The sequence below is a fragment of the Anthonomus grandis genome, chromosome 4 (genome assembly GCF_022605725.1).
Source record: "Anthonomus grandis grandis chromosome 4, icAntGran1.3, whole genome shotgun sequence".
Classification (NCBI taxonomy): domain Eukaryota; kingdom Metazoa; phylum Arthropoda; class Insecta; order Coleoptera; family Curculionidae; genus Anthonomus; species Anthonomus grandis.
The window spans coordinates 16,567,620-16,592,410 of record NC_065549.1 but is presented as its reverse complement, the minus strand read 5'-3'; the positions used below and the strand labels follow the sequence as shown (position 1 = coordinate 16,592,410).

Below are 24,791 nucleotides of genomic sequence, written 5' to 3'. Positions count from 1 at the left end.
CATAAGAATTTGAAGATAGTTTTTTAGATAGAGCGCTTATGTGATAATTAAAATTTTAAACTTTCTGTATTGTTTAATTTATTTCTGTTAAGAATAATGTCAGTAAGGTCACACTTGAGGGTAAGCACATTAGTCTTAGATATATTTAAAGTTAACAAATTGTTATTAAACCAAGCCTTGATCTTTAGCAGATCATTATTAATTATATTCTGTAATGCCTGAGGGTCAGAGTGATTCCACAAGATGCTTGTATCATCGGCAGAAACTGTCAAATAGCCCGTAATTTCTACTTGGCAAATGTCATTAATGAACAAAAGAAATAACACAGGTCCCGAAGTCGCACTGACCGAAGAATGAAAAATACACACTCTGCATACTTCCCGTAAGATATGACCCAGACCAATTCAGGGCTACACCCCTAAACCCATATATCTCCAGGTTCTGAAGTAGTATTTCATAACTGACAGAGTCAAAAGCCTTAGTCGATTCACAGAATACCGCTCCAGAAACCTCACCTCTATTTTGTAGAGACCCATGTACAGCTGATCCAAAAGGGAAAACAGAGCGTCATCTGTCCCCATATGTTCTCGAAAGCCAAACTGATTTGAATTCAGTACGTTATTTCTATTTAAAAAACCAGTGACTCTAACCTTGACGAGTTTTTCTATAATTTTAGCCAATATCGGAAGAAGAAAAATTGGCCTATAGTTTGAAGAATATTGTGTAACGGTATGATTATAGCATTTTTTAGGAAGTCTGGAAAATGTCTTCCTGAAAACGAGTTATTTATAACATTGACCAAAGAATTAATAGCAGAAGCACTCAGTTCTTGAAATATACAAAGAGACACGCAGTCTCACCCCACAGACTTTTTGTTTTTTATTTTGGATATCAAAACTCTCATTTTATTTACATTTATTGGATATAAGAAGAATGTATCCTGGACTCTCTTGTGTGACAAATATTTCAAGGTGTCTTTGGTTGGCACAATTTTAGAAGCTAGCTTTTTTCCGACTGTGCAAAAGAAATCATTGAGCTTATCCGACGCAATAGTACTGGAATCAGGTACATGGGATTTTCCGTAACCCTGTCTAATGTCATTTATAATTGACCAGGTTTCCTAACACACATTTTTTGAAGCTGAAAATCTTGATGCATAATAATTTCTCTTTGCTGACTTTATGATGTTCCTATAAATAGTCCTATATTTATGATAGTAATCCTGGAATTGTTAATTATCATGATTAAATTTTCTCAGACGGTGAAGCCCTTTCATATTTTTGGAAGATGTTCTTATTCCCCTTGTTACCCAACATTTCCTAGATTTTTTTTTGTGAGTTTTACAATAAGAAAAAATAGTGTTGAAGATCCTCTTCAGAATCTCATGGAAATCCTCAAGTGGTTTATCACAATCAGTTGAAGGCCATGTTACCTCTTCATAAATAGCTCTAAATTTTCCGACCACCTTATTGGCCCTCATTTTCTACCACAGAGATTGAATGAGGAAATATACACTCGTTTTCTCTTAAGACAAACTTCCAGGATTTCTTGAGGCGGTGCCCCTAGCTGTTAGAATAGTAATATGGTTTATGTACGATGGAGCTCCTGTCCATTTTAGTTTTTTAGCACGTCGTTATTTAGACAAAGCATATCCAAATCATTGGATGGCCGAGGCGGTCCTCAGTTTTAGCCACCTAAATCACCAGACATGAATCCACTATATTTTACCACATGGGGTCATTTAAAGATTTTGGTGTATAGGATTTCGCTACTGGATATTGATGCCTTGAGAAATCGAATCATTAATTCATGTGCCGTAATTCAAAATTCTTCCGGACTTTTTTATCGGATTCGTTGATAAATGCGGCGACGTATAGAATCTTGCATAATGGCAGGGGGTGGTAATTTTCAACATCTTTTATAAATATTTAATTTCTTGTTCTTTAATTTGGTTTAAAACAATTAGAATCACATTTAAACAATAATAATAAACACGTAATACATTTAGGTATATCAATTTTATGTTTTTAATCGAATACTTAAAATTTACCCAAGAATCAGCCCCTCAATTTTTTCGCATCTATTTATTTACACCCTATATAATAGAAAGCCTATTCACGCCTGCTCTGATCTGACTCTTCTCTAGGGTCTTTCTTTAGTAACTTTAAAAGGGTAGGAATGTAGGAATGCTGATTGGCCTAAGTTCAGACAGTTCATTTAAAACAACTTTAGATAGCTGTTTTTTATAACTCATTTTACTTAACTTTAGATATGGTTTAAAGGTATAAAAAATAAAGCTTACTTCACTTCCTCGGGTGTTGCCAACTAAAATTTGATGTTTCCAAGATCCTCGATTACTTTTTACAGATGATAAGACAAGGTCTTATGCTATGGAGTTTCAGAAGATAGATCGAAATAGAATTTTTAGGCTTGCAGTGTATGTTAAGCTCACCTTTTAGTTATTTACGGAGTAATGTGTACTTGAAATAGCACTTGCTTTCAAAGTTGCCTGTAGTTTTCCCAAATAATTTTGTATTTTTGTATTTTGTTTTTTAAATTTTATTCCTAAGAGAAATTAAGTTAATCTAATATTATTTGTGATTCAAAGTGTTTTTCTTTTTATTATCCATTCTGTTTTATATGGTGCATGTTTTTTTAAATAGAATATGTATAGAAGCATTCATTGGTCAACATTCACTGGTAATTGAAAAATCGATTGGCAACATATTGAATAGCAATAATATACTGCTAGGAGAACATTGGGAATTTTTAATGGTAATATTTGGGAAAGATAGTAGTTAAAATTACACTTAAATGTGAAAAAAAGCATGTTTTTTTTTCAGGATTTCTTATTATTTTGAAAATTGATATTACAATATAAACAGATTTGATCATAAATGGATGATATTTAATCGATTTGTTGGTCGTTGTATGTACTTTGATGTGTTCTTTTGATTTCAAATTAATTAAATATGAAGTAATTAAGTTGTGGTTAATTTTTGACGTATAAAACTTAAAAATATTAAAAATTGTAATTCGAGGATCAATGACACAGAGAAATCTAAGTCATAATTTTTGTACATTAGTTTCTTTATTTAGAAATTTTGCTTCTTTTATTTAAATAATTCGTAAATTTTTATTATAAACATTTTAAATAGATAGATAAAAAATGTTGATGACTATAATATTGTAAACAAAAGAAATATAAGTAATACAAAAAGGCGGTATAAAGATATACAGTGCTTTCATTTCAAAACGATCTACCCTTAATAACTTTCTTAAAAAAAAAAAAAAAAAAAAAAAAAAAAAAAAACACTTACTATGCTTACTATGATGTATCACACGATGGGGGTTCCCATCTGACATATTAAAGTGAGGTTAGCTGGAGGTGCGGAGGTGATTGACAGAACTTCAGTAAATGCATAATTAAACGTCCCCCTGTATATCTAATTTGACGTGTTTTTTTTTTTTTTTTTTTTTTTAAGAAAGTTATTAAAGGTGGATTATTTTGAAATGAAAGCACTGTATATATTACGAATAGTCATTTAAAAGATCTTTAAAATATATTTCAAAGTTAAATGTAAGGTACCAAAAGAGCACACCCATCGTCATGAACGTATATCTGAATCATACTTTACAGGTTAAGTATTTTGGGATCAGTAGAATAAAATAAACTAAAAATTTTAAAATAACCTATTTCAACAACATTTTTAATTGAACCAACACGTTTTTAATTTAATTAATTTAATACCAAAAAATCATTTTTACATCGCCTTATCCAATGTACAGCTAAGTTATGCTCAAAAATCCTTTTGAGGTACATTTTTCTTATATAACACCATTTTTAGAATATTTTGAATTTTTTTCAAAATGCTCAACTTTGGGTAAATCAATTATAGTCCAAAAATCCTGTTTATTTATTTCCAAAAAATCCTATTTTAAAGATCTTATAGAAATTATAAAAAACTTTAAGATGTTGGAACTAAACATTCAAAAAAGGCAGGTTTTATCAAATCAGCAAAAAAAAACAACAAAGATTTTGTTATTAAAATTACATTTATTATGCATTAAAACAAATTACAGCAAAATATGATATGTTAACTAGTAAGTATTTTGTTTTAGGAAAGCTACTTTGACCAATTGTTAGGTTAGTTGTAAAAAAATTAATTAGTATTGAAATTGTTTTATTTTTATCAAAACGATTTGATTCAATTTGATTTAAACAATACCTTTTAAACAAAATAATTATTAGCGTCATTATACATGTTATATCAGCTAACCTAATCTATTTAATTAGCTATTACTAATAAACTGGCAGTTATAGTTACAGTTAACATTTTTTTATATGTAAAAGAAGAGTAGCACATCAAAAGACAGACAAAATATTGTAAAATAGAATAAAAGTATGATAATATTAAATGGAAGGTGTTGGTATTGAGTATTTACTAAAAACAGAATGTTTTCTTAAAGAATATGGACAAAAATATGTACAGGGACAATAATATTGTACCCAACATTTCGTATCGTTATCACAGACGTATATACAAAAAAAAAACAAATAAATACATACAATTAAAAAATATATTTACACAAAACACGCACGAGATATTTTGTCTGCTGGAAAATTAATAATTCACTCTGGCTCCGCAATAGCATATATTTTTTTTGTTTTTTCAATTTTATTAATTAAATTTATTATTCTATGAAAACATACTATCGAGGGCTGTTTGTTTAATTTGCGTTGATTACAATTTATTTTATTGTGAATTTTGTGAATAATAGGAATTTTTATTATTTTATCATAGGTTTAAATATTTCTAACCTATTATTGTAAATCAAGGAAATAAAATGATTAATGCTTTAACAAAATTACGTTTAGGCTATTTATATCTATAATAAATATTTATGACTTGTGAATATTTTTTTCCAAATCCCTTATTCACAAAATCATCGTTTTTAACGGGAAATATTTCACAGCTTTCTAAATAAAATGTTCGCATAAAATACGCTCTAAAAACATTCAATAAAAATGCGTCAACTGTTAAATTGAAATTCTTTGAACAGGTTTTAAATATTTTATAACCGTGACCGACAATATTTTGGATGCAAAGCTTTACGATTTTCACATTTTTACCGCTTTAATATCAGTTGGAAATCTGTCATTTGTTAAAGCTGTCGAAACAATTTTTCGCGGGATAATTTTTTTTTAATCAATAAAAAAATGGGGTTTTTATATGTCTGCTCGTATGAGCTGTTATAAAAATCTTTTATTTTTTACTAAATGTTAGTTCTCGTTTAAAAGATTTATTCGTTCTGTCAAAATCTTCTGTTAGGACAGCTAAAAATTTACAAAATAATGTGATTTAGTGCTAATAAAACTAATAAAATTGGGCTATATAAGAATATGGGGGTCGACGAGGAGCTGTCCCCTTTCACCGAGGTGTATCTTTGTTCCTCTTTTACTTCCTGGATTAAACGGGGTTCACCTTCATCATCCTTGAATATCCTAAAAAGAAAATTCAAATGAAATTATGCCTAAAAAATTGTATGTTCTTATGATAAATTAATCAAACATTTTATAAAGAAATTACCATCGTAACCCTTTAAGTTATGCCAAAATTAATATATAATTAATAAATAACATACCGATTTTATATACAAATACGTGATAAATATGTATGCTAATTATTAAATAATACAGCATGATTTTATGACAAGTAATGCTAAAGAATCTTAAAAAATAAATGATCCTATTCACGAATAATAATGCGTAAGTGGTTTCTCTTGTTAGGCCATAGTTTCTAATTTAATCTTAAAATATAAATCTGTAAAGTATAAATGATAAATGATTCTATTTACGTTCTGAGTTTCTTAAATATAATAATATTTTCCTCTATTTGTCTTCAAACATTGATAAAATGTCTCCCTTAAAAATATTTTTTATAAGGGTCGAAATATAGAGGCTGGTACGTTTTTAAATTGATACCCTGTATACCATTGAATTAAATCAGCTTAGATTATGAACTTTAGTTTTATCACCAAAACGTGATAAAACTAAATTTTTATTTTAAAACTTAGTGCCAATGTAGCACAGAATACATTGATAACGTAGATAATGATCGTAGTGTGAATGGACGAGAGCCCAGAATATATTCGTTTTTTTTTTGGTTTGGTTGAGTTAGGTTAGGTTAGATTTTCACACAAATGTTTTTATGTGGAATAATTTTCTCCACAATACTGCAGTTAAGCAGGAAATGGTTCAGCCATAAACCGTTCTCTTTCGTTTAAAAGATGTAAATGAGTAAGGCTATAGTCGGTTTCCTGCTCTGAGGGGAGAGTTGGTTCGGATTGCCAGGTTCTGTGGCATTCCGGAAGGTAGTTATTCAAAGAGTGGTTATGAAGCAAATTTTTAATTTAATTTAGGTATTTTCATTTTGGCTACACCCCGACAGTTGAAGATTGTGTAAATCTTAAATGTTACATCCTGTACCAGCGTTAGCTTCCTATATTAATGCTCTTTGTACATTCAGTAAAACACCTCATTATAAAAAAAACCTCGTCGATACTTGTAAAAAGTAAACTCAGTCGTTTCTTTCGAACGATCTGCATCTTACCGGTGCATATACAAATAAGTAACCCAAAAGACATATCTGGCGTATAATCAACACAATTGAGGAGGCAACGAGTGTTAGACGTTCTCTTCTGTCAGCTATTTGAGAACTTATGTCGCTTTTACATTTCCTCCACTTCCATACTTTTAAATATTGTCTCTTTCAATACTAAGTTAACCTTGAGAAATAGGAAAGTGACAAGGGGCAATATCGGTAGATGTTCCAATACACTGATATAGTATATTGTCAGGGAGTCTTTTCCAGAGAAGGCAGGATGAGCTGGTGTATTGTTTTGGTAAAGATTTTAGGTTCAGGTCTTCCATAATTCAGTTCTTCATCTTTTCACACGTTGCTATAACCATCAGAACCTCTTGACTATTTTATTCTTACGGACAGTGTGTGTAGATAATGAAACGAATGTCGGAAAGGACAATTATCTTTTCTGCGAAATTAGATTTGCTTGTTCTGGCAGTTTTTTGCATCGGCGAGCCTTGGCTCTCCGAATGTCCAGATTCCCTCTTCATTTCAACGTCGTAAATAAAAAAACGACGACTACTACCATTTAATAATCTTACCCACAAACATAAAATAACACATACAGTTTTGCATAAAACTTGTGCATATTAAATAATTGATAATATTATGTTTGTAAAATTATATCATTCTAGCAAGCTCTCAGATGCTCAGTCGATGATCGTGAAACATAGACTATTTAAGGTTTCCGACCATTTTTGACCTTAAAGGACGTCGTGGATATCAATCGTCTTTGGTCGTTTTAATTTCTTTAAACTATTTAAGTGAGTCAATAATTTTTTAAAGGGTTCATACCCATAGAAAAGCTATCAAAGCAGTGTAGGCTTTAAAGATTGGATTATTGCTACAGTTATTCTTTTTTTCTTTTAAAATTAAAGTATCTATAATAATCCGCAGTCGACCTGTGACTACATAAATTTTCCTTGGTAGTTTAAAGATGGGTTTTCTGATCTTGGCTAGTTTAATTTAGTTTAGCTTTTCTCATTTGGTCGGGTATAATTCTAATCCTGCATAGGTCTTAAACCTTATTGCCTTATTAATCTCAGATATGACAAAGCGTTTTTCTAAGTTACTCTTTCTTCCCTCTGAGGTACTTCTTCTTGTTTACTAGTTGTGGTTGTGATTGTACGAATTGCGGTAGTATGTTTGAGGAGTATCCTAGTGATTGATAATTGGTAGATCCATGAGTATAGGTCTTTTATAATATTGTGGGAACTAAAGAGCTTTCACTTCGTCTCTCCATCTAAACCATCCAAGAATTTTATTTGATAATATCTTCCTTATCTTATGGTGTAAATGTTGGTGCTTCCAGATGGTCCAATAAATGATCGAGATTATTAATTCTATATTTGCAAGTCAATAATATATTATCTACTTGCAAAATTCTAGCCAATGCATTCTTTTTAAAATGTTTCAAAAAGAAATTTGCTAATAAATAAGGACAATGATCTATAGCTATTTTGATGTGTTTGTAGAAATGGAAATTTTATACAAAATAACTTATTAGGCATACCCGAAAAAGACTGAAAATTGGACTGTATCTACAGCAGAGATTCTCCTAGTCACTTTGGTGAGCAACAATACCACATCGAGACTAAGTAACATTGGGGATTACAAGATATATAGAGTCGTTACCATCTGTGTTTATATTAGGCATATTTGATAAAACCTAACCTGGTGGTCTTCCTGTTAGATTTTTCAGAATTGATTAGCTTTTCCAATTCTATATTTATCCAGTTAACAAGTTACATAACGTAATATTTTGCGATATACTCTTTTTGTTATTAACTTGTAATCAACAGACAGGGAATGTACTAAACCTGTTACGAAGCAATCTTAGAATGTTACATAGATGGCAAGTTACAGATATGTCAGTATGGCAGATTTAATCAATCCCAAAATATTTATGTACCGTCAATATAATATCGTAATGTTGCTCAGATGTTAATCAACTCTATTACAAGGAGATTACTGCTTGTTGCATTGCAACCTGAATTTGACATTTGAGTGAAATTTACTTGTGAATTGGCACGCAATGGTACCACGAACTTAATAAATACACCTGGACTGCCAATTCAATGAAAAGAAAATGACCACTACTAGGGGGGCCGCCATTTTTCATGATTGTGTCCTTTCGATATTGGTCACTCTGACAAATTTCAGTTGTGCCAATTGTAGGGAAACAAAACAATTAACGTTCTTGAGCGTTAAAATTGACCAAATTGTTATCGCCCCACTCCAAGATTGCTCTAATATCGTTGTTGGTTGAAGCTACTTGTTGCTGCCTAAGATTCTGAGAACTTGCGACTGTCGTTGGTTTGGCGGACTTAAATGTGGAAATAAGTGTGCTATCGTCCGCAAAGCTGTAGATTGGATTGACAGTGGTTCCTAGCAAATCGTTGATATATACCAAGAAAAGGGTGGGGGATAGAATGCATCCTTGAGGGACTCCAGCGTTAATGTTAAATTTGTCGAAGAGGTATCCATCGACGGCTACTTGGATTATTCGTTGTTCAAGAAAACTTTTGATTCAATTCAATAATGAGTTTTATATGCCGATTGAGGAGAGCTTGGTTCTGTCCCTCATGCTACACTCTGTCAAATGCCTTGGAAATGTCAAGAGCGACTGAGCGAGACTCGCCGTGCTTCTCCATGGCCTCCGTCCACAAGTGTGTGACGTGGGTCAGAAGATCGCCAGTGGATCTAAGCTTTCGGAAGCCGTATTAATGATCGCTGATTAGTCCAGATGATTCCAGATATCTTAACAGTTGTTGGTTGACTGCTTTCTCCATAATCTTCGATATTACTGGAACTAGTGCAATCGGAAGGTAATTGGAGGGCATCGTCTTCTTATCCTTTTTGGGTACAGCTTGCACTCGAGCAGTTTTCCAGCTTGTTGGAAATTGGCCCTACTTATACGATGCCGTGAACAGTCTACATAAGGGAGGAGTCAATGCGTCTGCACAACCTTTTAGTATTAGGGCTGGAATTCCATCGGGTCCAGAAGCTTTGTTGGTGTCTACGCTTTTAAGAATTTTATTTATAATTCGTTGGGGAAACGAAATTTCTCCCATCTGTATATGTACCTATATTGTATATGTATAGTATTTAATAATTTTAAGTTGTGATTTAAAAATATCAAATATAAAATGAATAAAATTAATTACAGATTGCTTCGCTTAAATTTAGAAAACAAACAATGCCTAGGAGCAATTTGCTTTCTATTAATGATTAGTATCTATTGTTACTTAAATTTAGTAATTTTTTCTTATTATCTTGTACAATATATTTTATTTTTGTAATAACTGGCTTTTAAAATAAATAATAAAATCCTTATAGCTAAGAAGTTTTTACGTATTCTTTTTCGTTACATTGTTACGTATTTGTGACATACTGTTGTAATATACCTATAATATTTTGGTTTAATATTACATTATTAGCTCGCAGTCACCTTTAATACAACTTTCTAGAGTGCACTTGCGGAAATTCGGCGCTAGCATGTCCTTCTATGTTAAACTAAAAGTACATTGTACCCAAATTAACATAACTTTACATTCCAGAAACATATCGCTTCGTTTATAGAAGAACGTCATATTTAAAAAAACTGCATTTTGTAGATAAATTATAAAAACAATTCATAATCTAACCTATTATTTATGTGAAAGAACTTGCACTTCATAACATTACCGACAGATGGCACAAGTGTCGTTTTACACTTCATCAGATTAACTGATCGGTTATTCGGTTATGCGGAAGAAGGACAGTTTTTACTTAATTCGCAAGAGAGACTGCTCATTTGGACCTAATTTTGTGGAAGAACGTTGCGCTGGCCAGCAAAAAAACAAGTAAAAAGTAAATATCCTAATAGTAGATCCATATGCCATATATTCCTTGTAACGGGACATACGCAACATGAGGGGGATTGTGCACATTCCGTAATAGAACGGCAAGTAAAGCGCTACTTAAAATCAAGCCCAATATATTTACCGAACGAGTACAAAACTTTAATTCGAACTGCAAAAAAAAGTGGTAAGCCTTTTCAAGTAAAGGAGTTAAGTTTTAAGGATTTTTTTGATTTAAAACATTTTAATGGAAGAATTGGAAATTTCGTTGGACAGAATAATTAATTCTTAAAATTGAAAAAAATGATCCACTTACAGTTTTTTATAAAACGTCGTATTCTCAGGAAGAATTTTCGGAAATGACGATCAAAGCAATTCTTAAACCTGCATACAAGTCTAAAATAAAAATTAGTGAATATAAGCGGTCAGACTTTAAGATTTAGTAAATGATGCAGGCATTCCATCATGTTATGCGGATTTTTACTATAATAACTGCTATTTACTGTTTGTATCCTTATTACAAGTTTTGTACTTCCTTAATACAAAAAAAGACAAAGACTGTTTTATATTTCAAACTTATTTCAGCGTCACAATATTAAAAAAGTTTAAATATTTTTCTTAAACAAAGTCACAATATGATATATGACGATAAAGTTAAAAAAAAATTTAATTATGCTTTTTTTTGAAGAAGAAAGACACAAGTGTTCATAAATCATAAATTTCTCAATTTAAGTGTAAATCTCATGTCACTTGTTAACCACTATACTTTGAGGTCTAAAATCATAATAAAAGCATTTAATTTATCTGCACGGTTAAATTGTTACAAAAGAGTAAAAAAATATTAATCTTTAAACCGCTATTTTGACAAATATTAATTTTTGGGTTATGACGTTCTTCTATAAACGGAGCGATATCTATTCTAGCTGAGTATCCAGTCTGCTTTCGTTTTCAAAACTAGGAAGGAGAGCGGATATTGAGAAGTGCGTAAAATTGTATAAAAAACAATTAATAAAGGAACAGTGAGCCATATGACTCACATGAGAGAAAAGCTTTAGCAAATAAGAGAGAAGGAGAACTGATGAATAAAGCGAATTAAATAAAACATATAAAAGAGCATAAAGGGAATGGGGGCGGGAATGGATGGGAAGTGATAAAGGTAGAAAATGTACGATAGTAGATAGGGACCAGCTACATCTGACAACAAAAGGAATGCAACTCATAGCTGGGCATTGCAACTTCGGTAGCTCCTTACTAGGGTTTGAAATAACAGGGGAGGTGTTGTGCAAGCATAAAGATAATGAAAAAATCATTGAACATTTAAAGAAGGAATATAACTTATGTGAATAATACAAGGGTGTTAATAATATAGCTGGAAGAAATAGATAACATACGTTCAAGAAAAAATCTCCGACTTAAAAGCGAAAAGTAGTCAGTGCAAAAATTATCTACTGGAATGATTTTGCGGAGTCAAATATCTTCCTTTTTTTCTTCTTCTCCTTCTCTATTATTTTTATACTTACATACTGCAGCTAGGAATATTTATCTTCTTTGTAGAATTAGTATAAAGATTGGTAAATCTTTTGTTAAATTAAATCTTCGGTAAATCTTTGGCAATTCGATAATATTTATCAGCTCAGGGAGTTCTTTAATGTTATTGTTATTATTATTAGTCTTTATTACAACAATTATATAATCAAAGAAGAACAAGAGATTACTTTGTTGAAGCTCATATTCTACTTTCTACGAAATCGCCCTGAATGTCAATATTTGTATGAAGTTTAACGATTGTATTTACAAAATGTCCAGAACTAATTCTAGAGTTATAAATTAAAACGTTAAGAAATAACTATAAATGTATATATCCAATGTGCCGAAAGGAATCAATAAACACCTATAAATTTTCTGAAAAGACCATATGTCGGTGTATTGGAGTAGTAAGGCGCCTAATTGTGCAAACTAATTAATCCAATTAGAGAGCGAGTCAGGTTTTACCCGAGCGGACCTGCAATTTCATTTCCTGTTCGAAAATTGATATTTAGAAATTCTGAAAAGGCGTGTTTTCACAAAAGGCTTTGTATTGCTATCACTTTAACTATTTAAATATTTTCCTTATAAGAAATTAAATCGTAAATTATAAAATAAATATGTTAAATATTTTTTTTTATTTTATGGCTTATATTTGAAAAATGCTCTACGATACTTGATACTATACTGTGCGAAATTCCTTCTAAGGCTAAAATGGTTATTGCAGATGACTTTAATATTGATTTTTTAATGAAAACCAGATATACTCTGCAATGCTCAAGAATATGCTAGCAGCTTAAGGATTAGTAATGCATGTGGATTCACCTACAAGAATCACTGATAGCACTGCGTCAACCATTGATTGAGAAAGTTGTGTGTTCGGTATGCAATTCAGGAAGATCTGATCACGAGGTTGTGGTCTTTCGTTTTATTCTTAAGTCTCCTCATAAAAAATCTCGGCGTCTGCCAGGAAGAATCTTTAATCAAAAATTGTTTAACGAATTTCAGACTTTATGCCAAAATATAAATTGGAATAATGTAAATCGATCTTCTGATCCTAATACAGCTTTTCAACGAGGAGTTCTGGTAGATACGTTTAGCCGTGCGTTTCCATTAAGATGGATAAAAAGTAAAAAGAAAAATATGAAACTCTGGCTTTCGCTAGGTCATTTCATTAAAATCGGCAGCAAATTTATGAGGCCTTAATTATATGCGAAAGTTTTTTAAAGTTAAGTGGTTCATTGCATACTGCAATTAGTTTAGAAATCTATACAAAAAACTAATTGAACTTGCAAAACAGCGTTACTACAAAACTACGATGTATGCATCTTTGCGATGCATACATCGAAAAGCTTACAAAAAGAGAGCTGGAGCATCATAAATGAGTTTCGACATAATGATAAGACATAACAAGCAAAAGAGATGGAAGTTGATGGGAATACTTTAAATGCTTTCTATTTTAACGTGGCTAGCAACATGGCCAGTAACATTTTGTCAGATACGAATCCCTTAGAGTTTATGTCTGGTATATTTGTTCCAAATTTTTTTCATTTTGAAAATGTTGAGTCGCGGGAGTTATTAGACGCTCTCAATAATGTAAAAAATAAAAAATTATGCGGCAATGACGAGATTACGGCGGATATGTTAACGAAACTACCACATGGATCCGCGTATCTCATTGTGCTCGTCGATCAATGGTTCTTTTGAGACAGGCAATTTTCTCGATTGTCTTATATCGTCGACTGTTATGTCGTTTTACAAGGGTGGAGCTACAAGTAAGCCTGCAAATTACAGACCAATTTCCCTACCACCTACATTTTCGAAGGTTATTGAGAAGGTGGTAATAAAGCGCAGGTGAAAATATTTAACGAAATATAAACTCATAACACCCAAGCAATATCCAATCCTCTAAAAGTACTCATGACGCGATTTTTTCTTTTCTGGGTAAGGTATACTGAAAGACTTATGGCTGTAGCGGCAGTGTTTTGTGATCTGTCAAAGGCTTTCGAAGCTAAAGCGCTTTAGAGGGTGTGTCTTGTCATGGTTTAAGTTTTACTTAGGTTTTCGTAGCCAATCTGTTTTGGTGTCTGGTTCAATGTCTTCATCTTCTGGAATTAATTGCGGCGTACCTTCCTGTTATTTTTAATGTATATTAACCATTTCGGTCTTTCAAGTATCCTGGGTGAAATTATCCTCTTTGCGGATGACACATCGGTCATATGGCATCTCAAAAATCCAAACACTCTTGAAACAATAATCTTGGAAGACGTCACAAGAATTAAAAAGTGGTGTAACGCAAACCACCTTATTTTTAATGTTGGCAAATCTAATATACTAAGTTTTAAATGTGATATAAAAAATATTAAACTTAGGGATAATCCTCTTGACAATAAAACTGTAACAAAATTTTTGGGAGTTCCCATTGACTGCTAACTGCGTTTTGAAAACGATATTTGCAAATTAAGCAAAAAACTTTCTTCGGCATGTTTTTCAGTTAGGTGTGTAAGGTTGCAGTTGGGTGTTGAAATGGTTAGAGTCATGTATTTTTTTTTGAATCCCATCTCAGGTATGGTATCGCTTTTTGGGGTTCAACTAGCTAATATTTATTCAAAATACCCTACTTTAAAAAAAAAGCAATTCGTTTCATGGCAAATGTTCACTAGAGAGAGTCCTGTAGATTGCACTTTAAGACTGATAAATCCGATAATAACAATAGGGCCAACCTCCAAACCAGATAAGTATTTCTGTTCCCTTACCAATACCGAAAAGTGCTCTTACTCACAAATCAGTTATATACGAAGGAAGGAAAATATTTAATCATATTCCTGAGAATATCAGATGTGTTGTCTCCGTCAGGTAATTTAGAGCAAAATTAAAAACTCTTTTATTGGAGGAATCTTTATATACATATATATGTTTGTACTTATCTATTTGTTTTTTCCTTTTTTTTTCAATTTAAAAGTGTTATTGTACTTTACCAAATTTTATTCGGTAAACTGTCTTTTAAATGTATTGTATCTAATTATGCTTCGAACTTTTACATGTTTTAATTTAGTTTTGATTTGGGGTATAATTACAATTAGTTAATTTAGTTTATAATTAGCCTGTTTTGTTGATAGATAACTTTATATTTCTTAACAATAAAGTATATTCTTATCTTACTCATTTAAAGCTAATCTTGGACCGTTTGTACCAAGTTATACCCAATCAATAAAGAAAATTGAAAGTTTTCAGATATAACACTGGCAAAAAAGTTCTTACCTAACTTCGTCAGTCATCTGGTTGCCGACGATCAGTTTTTTATTATTATATATCTTCTTCTGATTTTTCACGACCTCTTCGAAGTTTTCGGCTTCGTCGTCATAGTTGACTTTAATGAAAGACGTGATGGTGATTTCGAAAATTTTGTTCGGATCTGGAGGCAGGGAGGAGATCGCCCTCTTGCGTCGACGCCCGTACCCGATCGAGCCGTCGCTGCACTCTACCTATGTGAGAAAAAGAGAAAGTTTTATAAAAAATTCTAAGGGGAGATTCTTTAAGAATGTTAACAAAGTTATAATTTGAAATATTTGAAAAATTTAAAATCAGAAGTAGGATTTTTTAGAGAATCGATCAGATAATCGGTTGTTAATATTAGGTTCAGAATTCAAATTTAAATCATTATTATTTTGACAAAAGAGGCCTATTTCATGAATGAAAACTCTTACAGATTTTTTTAAATTTTTTTCCCTCCTATGTTATCTCTACATTTGGTTAGTAACATATTCTGTATTTAGTCTTCTTAAGATTGAGTGTCAGACTTTATTCCAAACCAAGTATGTTCAGATTATTTAACATAAAAGGTTTTGCGTGTTTTCGGGGAGGAATACTGCATCATCTGCGTAAAAAATTGGATTATTATTAAGGTCATACTCTTTTTGCTTTCTCAAACTGAAACTTTCTAAAACTATAGGAAATTGAAACAGAAAAATGAGAAACGGAGAAGTTTAATAAGGCGCTTGATCTATTAATAGTATTGAATTTACTGACTTTGGCTTTCAGTCAACAACAAGCCAGAAATATTCAATGCATCCATGTTCACGATCACTTTTACTAAATTGTTACAGTTATATCGAAATCACGTCAAGTTTTTTTATTGCAGATTACAATTACATTCGTGAAATACGTATTTAGAAGACCATATCAGTCAGGGTATATGCTCTTAATAGCCTCTAAACGATTAGAGAATCTGGTATGTGGGAATAGTAGTTGAGGGTCTACTATTGAAAAGGTAACTAGAATATTGTAAGTAAACGCAGCAGTTGATAGGAATTAACAACAATTTGCAGGAAAGGATATCGTTACGATGAGTCGTTATAATGATACGAATCATAATGACGACGATGATGCAGACTCAGTATGGCGCAAAAGTGAGCCAGGTCGAGCGCCTACTGGACTCCCAAGTCATCTGGGTTGAAGTAAAATCTGAATTTCTCTATGAATGTTTCATAGAAATATGTCTGAATAAAAACCAATCAGACGGCTCTAAATATACTATTAAAATATATCTTAATAAAACCTAGAAATTCTAAAACTTTAAATCAGGACATTGACAAAAATACTAAATAAGCAATAGACACTAAACATGTATACAATGGGAATATATTAGGAAAAACAAGTATGCGGACTATATAAAAGCAATACGTCAACCTCTCTAATTGCCTTCAAGTATTCTGTACTTAACAACTCACTATCAACTGAAAAAAATTTTTCTTCAAGAAGCTGATTTTGATAATATAATCGCAAAAATGCTTAAATATTATAAAAAGTATCGTTCATAAATTTCTGATCCAAAATTAATAGTCCTGCTTCATTTTCTCATCTAAAGCCTGTTAGTATACCGGTCCGGCAAACAAAGGTCTTGGATGTCAAAATCAGTATACTAACTTGAAATACTGAGTCAAGTTTAAAAGAGATTAATAGCGTTTCTTCTACTTACTCTACTAACTACACAACGAACCTACTAAAAATGTATGTCATGTTAATGCAACGTTAAATAATATCCCTGTATGTTAGTGGGCATTTTGGCACTTAAGTAAGAAATTTGCCAGATATGTATAATCAGCTATAGACTATGCTTCCAATAGAATGTTAGATCTTATACTATTTCACATTTGGCTTTGGCAAACGGACACATTATCAGCATTCATAACATATCTTCATTCTTAACATGGGCTTCTTTAAATTTATCGCAGGTCCTTTTTCAATAATTATTTATACTATATATTATAAGTTATAATATATACCAGAGGATTTTGATCCAAGACCAAGACCAAGTTATATTAAGTTAAGTGTGCCACAAGGTATAAAATTCTTACCCCATGATTATAGAACAGCGTGTCTGTTCGTTGATAAATAGTATTAAATTCTTTGCTGGTTTGTAAAGTACATTATATTAAACATTTGTGTTGTTTTTTACTGACAGGACTAATTGTTTACTACTTCAAAACAAAATGTTGAAAGAAGAAGAAGTAACACACGAATAAAAAAATGTGATATAAGCACTCTTTTAATATAAATACTAATATGGATGTTTTAAAGGAGTGTAAATAAATAAAATAAAGATCTTCAAATCGGGACAATCCTGGTAAAAGAGTGTAGATAACTCACTGTATTTACAGCCCTAATTAAGAGTTGAAATTATGGAAACTATAGATATTTTTGATTGTCTTCAATTTGTCTGTCAAAAACGACAATCTTTTTGAAAGTTTATTTTTTTATGAGTGATTATTGCTTGTATTGTTAATAAAGTTTAAAAAAATTAAAAATACTAAAATATTAAATAACGCCTTATGAAGAAGTTTCGCAGCTTAGGTTTCTTCTCCTCATACATGTTTCATAAAATCTTCTTTTCTCTGTGGCACGGAGGGTAAACCATGTACTTATTGATTGATAGTAAAATCTAATTTCTTAACTTTTATTCTCTTTATGTTTTTATTTTATATTTAGCATGACGTTTTTTTTGGGAAATATCTCGAGCCGTTATTAGGCTAACAGCAATAACTATTATACAGGTCTATTTATCTACTAGAGATGTGACATCTGTTCATCTGTAAATTGCATTGGATTATGCAGTGTCCTTCATGTGTTGAAATCAACACTGGTCTGGCTGAAGATCTTTGGTTTTTCATGATAGGAGTTACTTGCAAGAATTTTCTTTTCTTCCAATGTTGCTCTTTGCACACAATTTTTGTTTTCATCCAATGTCTGATGTGGCCATTGGACCAAACATGTTCTGCTATTTGTGACCTGAACAAGTCTCTCTACCTCACCTATCTATGACTCTCCATACATATAGAGGATTTGGTATACGCAGTTCTTGGTATCCAGTACTTTTTCCAGTGAAGTTTCTCCGCTTCTGCTGGATGTAAGCTAATAGACTTCATAGAAGTGACAACATTCAGGTCTTATGGCCTCGATAAGATCGCAAACTTTGCTTAATACCTTTACCTTAATATTGGACAGGGTTCTCTCGAATACGTTTAACATGGTTTTTAAGTTCAAGTGGATTGGGTCAATCTTGCTTGTGCATGAAGTTCTCAGATTGAGAAACTTTGACTAGTGTTTCAAAATTTCCTTTAACTTTTGACATATATAGTCAATATTTATATTGGCTTATAGTTTTCACCAGGAGCAAGTTCTATCATTTTCTGGTACCATTGTTTACAGTCATTTGCCAGCTCTACCTTGGTATCCAAGATGGGATCGAAGTAGTTCTTTACTGACGCGTTCTAGAATGCGCAACAATCTTGTTCTTGATATCGTGGATTTCAATTAAAAACCCATTCGAACAATATCATTATACCTAGCTTTTCGTAGGAAGTTGATGTGCTGTTCCTAAAGAGGAAAGAATCCAATTGACGCATTGGTCAATTGGGTTAATTTGATTCTTGCTTTTTTCTAAGCCTCTGAATAGATCGCTATTGAATGATATTCTAGTTTTCAGGTATCGTCTTCATATTTTGTAAATGATGTGTTTTCTTGGGTCAGCTTTTCAGTGTAATTTCCTCTCATTAGTTCTACTGTACTTGTTGGAGTTGAACTATAGTGCTCCAATAACTATGAGTATAACTTTGAAATTTTTGTTTATTAATACCGGTATTTCTAATTAAAGTTTCTTCTATTTCAAATTATTTTCCTACTCCTTTTTTATTATCGGTTGTAGTCACGCGGTATTATTATACATTGCTTTCTCTTCAGATCCTGTATTACTAGGGCGGTATTATTATCTGGGATCCTACTGTTTGTATTTAAGTGCTTTCACATGTATTTACTACTGGTTGTGGGTTGTCTATGATATCTGCAGATATTCTAGGGGAATTGTGACTTTCTCAAATTACTTATTATTTACCTTTTGTTGGGATGAGACAGCTAGATATAAGATCGTATAATGTTTTAGTGAAACTTTTTTATTTATGTTATTGTTTCCATTTTTGGAAATTGAATTGATTAAAAAATTTGATTTTTCTGTTTCGTTAGCTACCAGGTCGTGCATTCCATTTGTCATTCTTGCATCTTTTAACTCTTTCAGATCCACATCTATATTTATTATAATTATTCTTATTATTATGATAAAACTAATAAAAACGCTAAACATAAAATTTAATTTTTTAATCAATTTCAAATTCAGAAAAAAATTATGAATAGATGAACAAAATTTTACCAAAAAACAAAAAAAAAATACTATATGTAACAGATCTGATTTAATATTGTTTTAGCTTTTTACCCTTTAACTCAGTTTAAGTAATAAATATCTTCAAAAAACAATTTTTTTTGGGGAACTTCCCTTATCAAGTGGCAAAAAAGTTCGCTTGGAATTTCGGAATTTACGTGTGCGGTGGAATGGGGTGCTAGGATGATAAATGTTCCATACGAGACGAATTTTTTAAGTAGGCTTCCCCCAGAACTGTGGTCAGAGGGGATACTTTCTTTTTCAGTACGCGCTAAAAGCCTTTTTATTTATTTTATTTTTAGATCTACAAACTTTTTCGTTTTAATAAAAAACGGGTTTTTATAATTTGTAACTTAATTAAAATATGTATTTTTTCATCTTTCGTTTACTGGTGCAGATTTAGTTTGTATACACTTTTATCGACCCAAAAGCATCTTATATTATTAAATCAACCAACAAAAATCAGCCTAAGATAAAGGCAAAAGAACATGCTTTTGATCAACTAAAATAATTCAAATGAAACCTAAATTACTGCATAATGCCTAAAACGTTTTTTAAAAAAATATCGCTTGATTTCAAAATTGCGCCCTAAAAGGCCACACCAGCGCACAGTTCTCTAATAATAAATTCCGTGTGTTTGCTTTGCAAATTGAACTGCAGAAACGCAGCCCACTAACAAATGTTGAGTTGATTAACTTAAATCATTAATGCAAATCCCTTTTTGAAAGTCAAAACGGTTGCCGTTTTGCAGTTATTTCGATAATACTTGGTCGGCGAGTAGCAATTTGTATGCGATGCATAATTTAATTCGATCTAGTTCGCTTATTGATTGGCACAAATTGGAGATGAACATAGTAGCCAAGTAATTATATAAGGGATCTTTAGAAGGTTTTTTGTTGTCAAAAATTAGTAGGGATGAAAAAGAGTTTTTTATATGTAGAATAATCGTTGATATGTATTAATTAAAAGTTTTATATATAACTTTCCTAACAGTATACTGCTTTTTTAAACCAAATTTTTAAAATATCTATACTAAAACGGTATTCTTAAAACGTATATTAATATCTCTAAAATGTACTACAGATATGACCCGTATATTAAGACGTCCAAAGTATGTCAAGATATTTTTAGCAAATAGCAATTTACGTGAAAATACTTGAAAAGTGATTATGGTTTAACGACTGTAAGTAATCAGGCTATCAGGCCTAAGCAGAATATTTATTTATTTATCAACGAACCACGGCCCAATATAAAGACAATTTACAATAGAAAAAATTTTTCAGTATCATTAAGTATCAAATTTAATTTAATTCTAACCCTGGTATCAGGATAATTCTATATATAATTTAAGTAAATAGGTATTCAAAAAAATATAAATAAAATAATCAAGGATTAAAACAAACATAAAAATAAAAAATCGCAATTAGTCAAATTTTATTAAGTTTAACCAGGAGTGTTTATTAAGCCTCAAATAGCAAAACAAGAGCAATTAATAAATTTTTCTGCTTCGCCACAAACAGGAGAGTTACAATAATATTATGGATAATTAGCATTTTATTTACAATCCTTAAGTTGTGTTGAAAAGTTATTTGCTAATCTAGCTGATCTGGTCAAAAATGAGTTTTGGCCATAGTTGGTGCGATGGAAGTTGACCTGGAAGGAATGGTTTAATTTAGTTTGCCGAGAGGGGATATGAAGTCCTATTTTACTTGTAAGTTCGGGGCATGAGAATGAGAGTGCAGTAAATAATAGAACAAAGTAAGATTTCTATGCATTCGACGGATTTGGAGAGTAGTTATTTGAAGTGAGTTTTCTAGAACTGAATAATTTATGTTATCAACCCCTTGCTGTTTTTTATAGGTAATATATAATAATAATAATAGTAATAATAATAATAATAAGACGTTTATTAGCCACCAATACAAAAAAAAAGCATAATTACAGAAGGTAATATGATTATATACATGGAATTGAATATTAGAATATTAAACAAAGAGAGCATATTAAAAACAATAGGTTATATAAAGAATTTAGTTAACACAAGTATATAAGGCAACTAAAAAGCCATGCATTCAGACTTCCAGAAAAGAAGGAAACAACTTCCTGGATTCTATTAAGGCTTATAATAGAAGAAGTGAGAGAAAAAAAAACAATTCTTATAGACAAACCAAAAAAAAAACAAATAGGTAGGCATATACTTATGAGGGGAAAAAGCAGTAGGGGGAAAATGGATGAAACGAAATCAAAAAAATCTTCTTTTTTCTTCTCTTTTTTTTTTTAAACAGTTAATTTTTGAATAATAAATGTTAATAGAATATTTTACGTTGCATTCAGTTACTTAGCATGTGCGTAGTATTTTAATAAAGAAAGGCATTCAAGAAAAATTAAGTTTGATTTAAAAGAAGAAGCTTGGTTTTTAATTTAAAAGTTTTTTCAGTAACAGTAAAATTAATTATTTTGAACCTATTAATCAAATTTGGTACGACATAAGAAAAGGATCGCTTAAAGAGTTCTTTGCTATGGCAAGGAATTGTTAAAAGATTTTTACGTCTTATATTAAGATTATGCACATCAGTACGATAGGTAAGCTTTTCAAGTAAGTAAGGCGGAGTTTTTGATTTAAGAATTTTGTAAGAAAAACATAAAATATGTAATATTCATCTATTGTGCATATTTAGCCAACCTGCTTCTTTTAATTTATAAGAAATATGTTGCCGTCTTCTTATACCAAATATAAGTCTTAAGCAAGAGTTTTGAAGTTTTTGAATTCTACCTGAGTCGGAGTTATCGAGACATGGTCCATAAATTGTATCGCAAAAATTTAACGGTGATAGTACTAAAGCATCACAGAGCAGTTTTTTGATATTTGAGCTTAAAAATGTCTTTGACGATATATTGTTTTTAAGGCAGAATATTCATTTTTTAGTTTAAGGGTAACATGTTCTTTGAATCTAAGTTTATAGTCCATTACTAGTCCAAGATTTTTTAAAACTTATTATATTGTTATTAAGGTGTACATTTAAATTATTTAAAATATTAGTTCGATGATTGTCACTACAAAAAAGAATAGCTGCTGATTTAGTGGGGTTAATCTTTAGAAGTAATTTTTGAGTTTCTATATTTAAGGTATTTAAATCCTTATTTATATATTGGTTAGCTTGGACAACATTAGTGTGATGAAATGAAGAAAATAGCTGGGTGTCATCTGCATAGCAATGGTGCTTACAGTGTAAAATTTTTTTAGTTAATATCCAAGGAATTTATGCTGAACTGTGTCAATTGCCTGAATATGAATAATATAAGATGGAGATCATATAGAAGAATAGTAATCCAGATGTGGCCTTACTAGAGAACAGTATAATACTTAATTGACGGAACATTAAGGAACTCTCTGGTACAACGTTTGATAAAACCCCACATCTGTAAAGATTTAGAGATAATTGATTCTAAATGAAGTGTAAAGAATAAGTGGCTATCAAGTGTCACCCTCAGATCCTTCACTTGAGAAGCCATCAATAAAAGGGAATCTTTAATATGATATATATGATTTTAAGGATTTCTTCCTGTGCTAAATATCATTAGTTGGCATTTGTTAATAATAAACTCCATTCCAATTTCATGACGCCATTGAGTTAAATGATCCAAGTCTGATTGAAGTCTGTTGCAGTCCGGCTGCTTTTGAACTTTAATGTAAAATTTTAAGTCGTCAGCAAAGTAGAAAAGATGCGTACTGGAAACAAGAGGTAATATCATTTATAAAAATATTAAAGAGTAGAGGTCCTAGGTGTGAACCTTGTAAAACACCTGATGGTATTTTAATTTCAGTGGACTGAAAACTTTGAATACGCATAATTTGTATTCTTTTTGTAAGATGAGATATAGGAGCTCACCCAGAATGCCCATAGCCTTAAGTTTAATTATAAGAATTTTATGGTTTAATGTGTCAAAAGCCTTTGTAAAATCTATGTATATAGCATGTACATGGAATTCTTTTTCCAATGATTCTAAAAGAAAGTCAGTAAAGGTAAGTAAATTTAGCTTAGTGGAATGATGGGGCAGATATCCGAATTGCTGGTCAATAACGCAGCCCTTCACACTTGCAGATAGATAGTCACAGACTAGACTTTCAAAGACCTTAGGAATACAACTCAAGATACTGATTGGTCTGTAGTTGTTGACTTGATCACCGGCTTTATACTAGCTAAATGGGCGTAATAAAGCTTGATTTCCAATAAGATGGAAAAGTTTCAGTTTTTCAGTACAAGGACAAGTTAGAAATATTGTAGAGGGGTCTAGAAAAAAGCCAACTACAATGTTTAATAAGAACTGGAGGAAGGCTGTCAGGACCAGATCCCTTATTCACATCCAGAGCAGATAACCTATTATAGATTGATGAGAGAGATATATTAAGGCTGATGTCTTCAAAAGGCAAAGAGTCCCGCAAAATATAGTCCTTGTTGCTGTACATTATTGAAAAATAATCTGCAAACAAGTTAACAATATTTATGTTAACAGACCTTATGTCACCATAGTGCGCCACTGATGGCATATGGTGTCCCACTCAAACTGGGACAAAAAATCTGTCTTAGCCTGCATATCCGCTGATTTGAAGTATCTGTAGAAACCATCGCTCTTCAGTCCAGAGTTATTAATATGTGTTGACTCACATACAATGGAGAAGGAAAGTGATGGATGGTAGACGTCTAATGGTGATAGTATATTTTCTGCATATGATATCGAGATTTCCTTATACTGAGAGAACACTAGGTCCAAATAGTTGTTATTAATATTGCTAATAGAGTTTATATTAGGAGCACAGGTGAGATAAAGACTAAGTGGATTCAATTTAATTTTATGAACTAGCAATTAAAGGAGTTGCTGGTGACGCCAAATCATCTTTAATCCATAGACTGTAAGGAAGATTAAAGTCTCCCAAGATTCAAAGCTTATGATCCTGGTATATCTCAGTAAGTTTTTCCAAGTTTTCTCCAAATTCTACATATTTTTCAAAGGAACACCTTGATGGGAAATAAGCTGTAGCAAATAAAAGCTGGTTCTTATTATACTCGA

General features: G+C 31.4%; 1 protein-coding gene across 1 annotated transcript in view; it reads right to left on the bottom strand.

Annotated features, from left to right (window-relative positions):
* Positions 1-5,209: 5,209 nt before the first annotated feature.
* LOC126735579 (uncharacterized) overlaps positions 5,210-24,791 on the bottom strand; it is a 260,073-nt gene continuing 240,491 nt past the window's right edge. Inside the window, exons 6-7 of the mRNA XM_050439609.1 lie at positions 15,272-15,495; positions 5,210-5,506 (exon numbers count right to left, since the gene is read on the bottom strand). Of these exons, the coding sequence (XP_050295566.1) occupies positions 5,347-5,506; positions 15,272-15,495 (384 nt within the window). The 3' untranslated portion in view covers positions 5,210-5,346. The remainder of the gene's footprint in view (positions 5,507-15,271; positions 15,496-24,791) is intronic.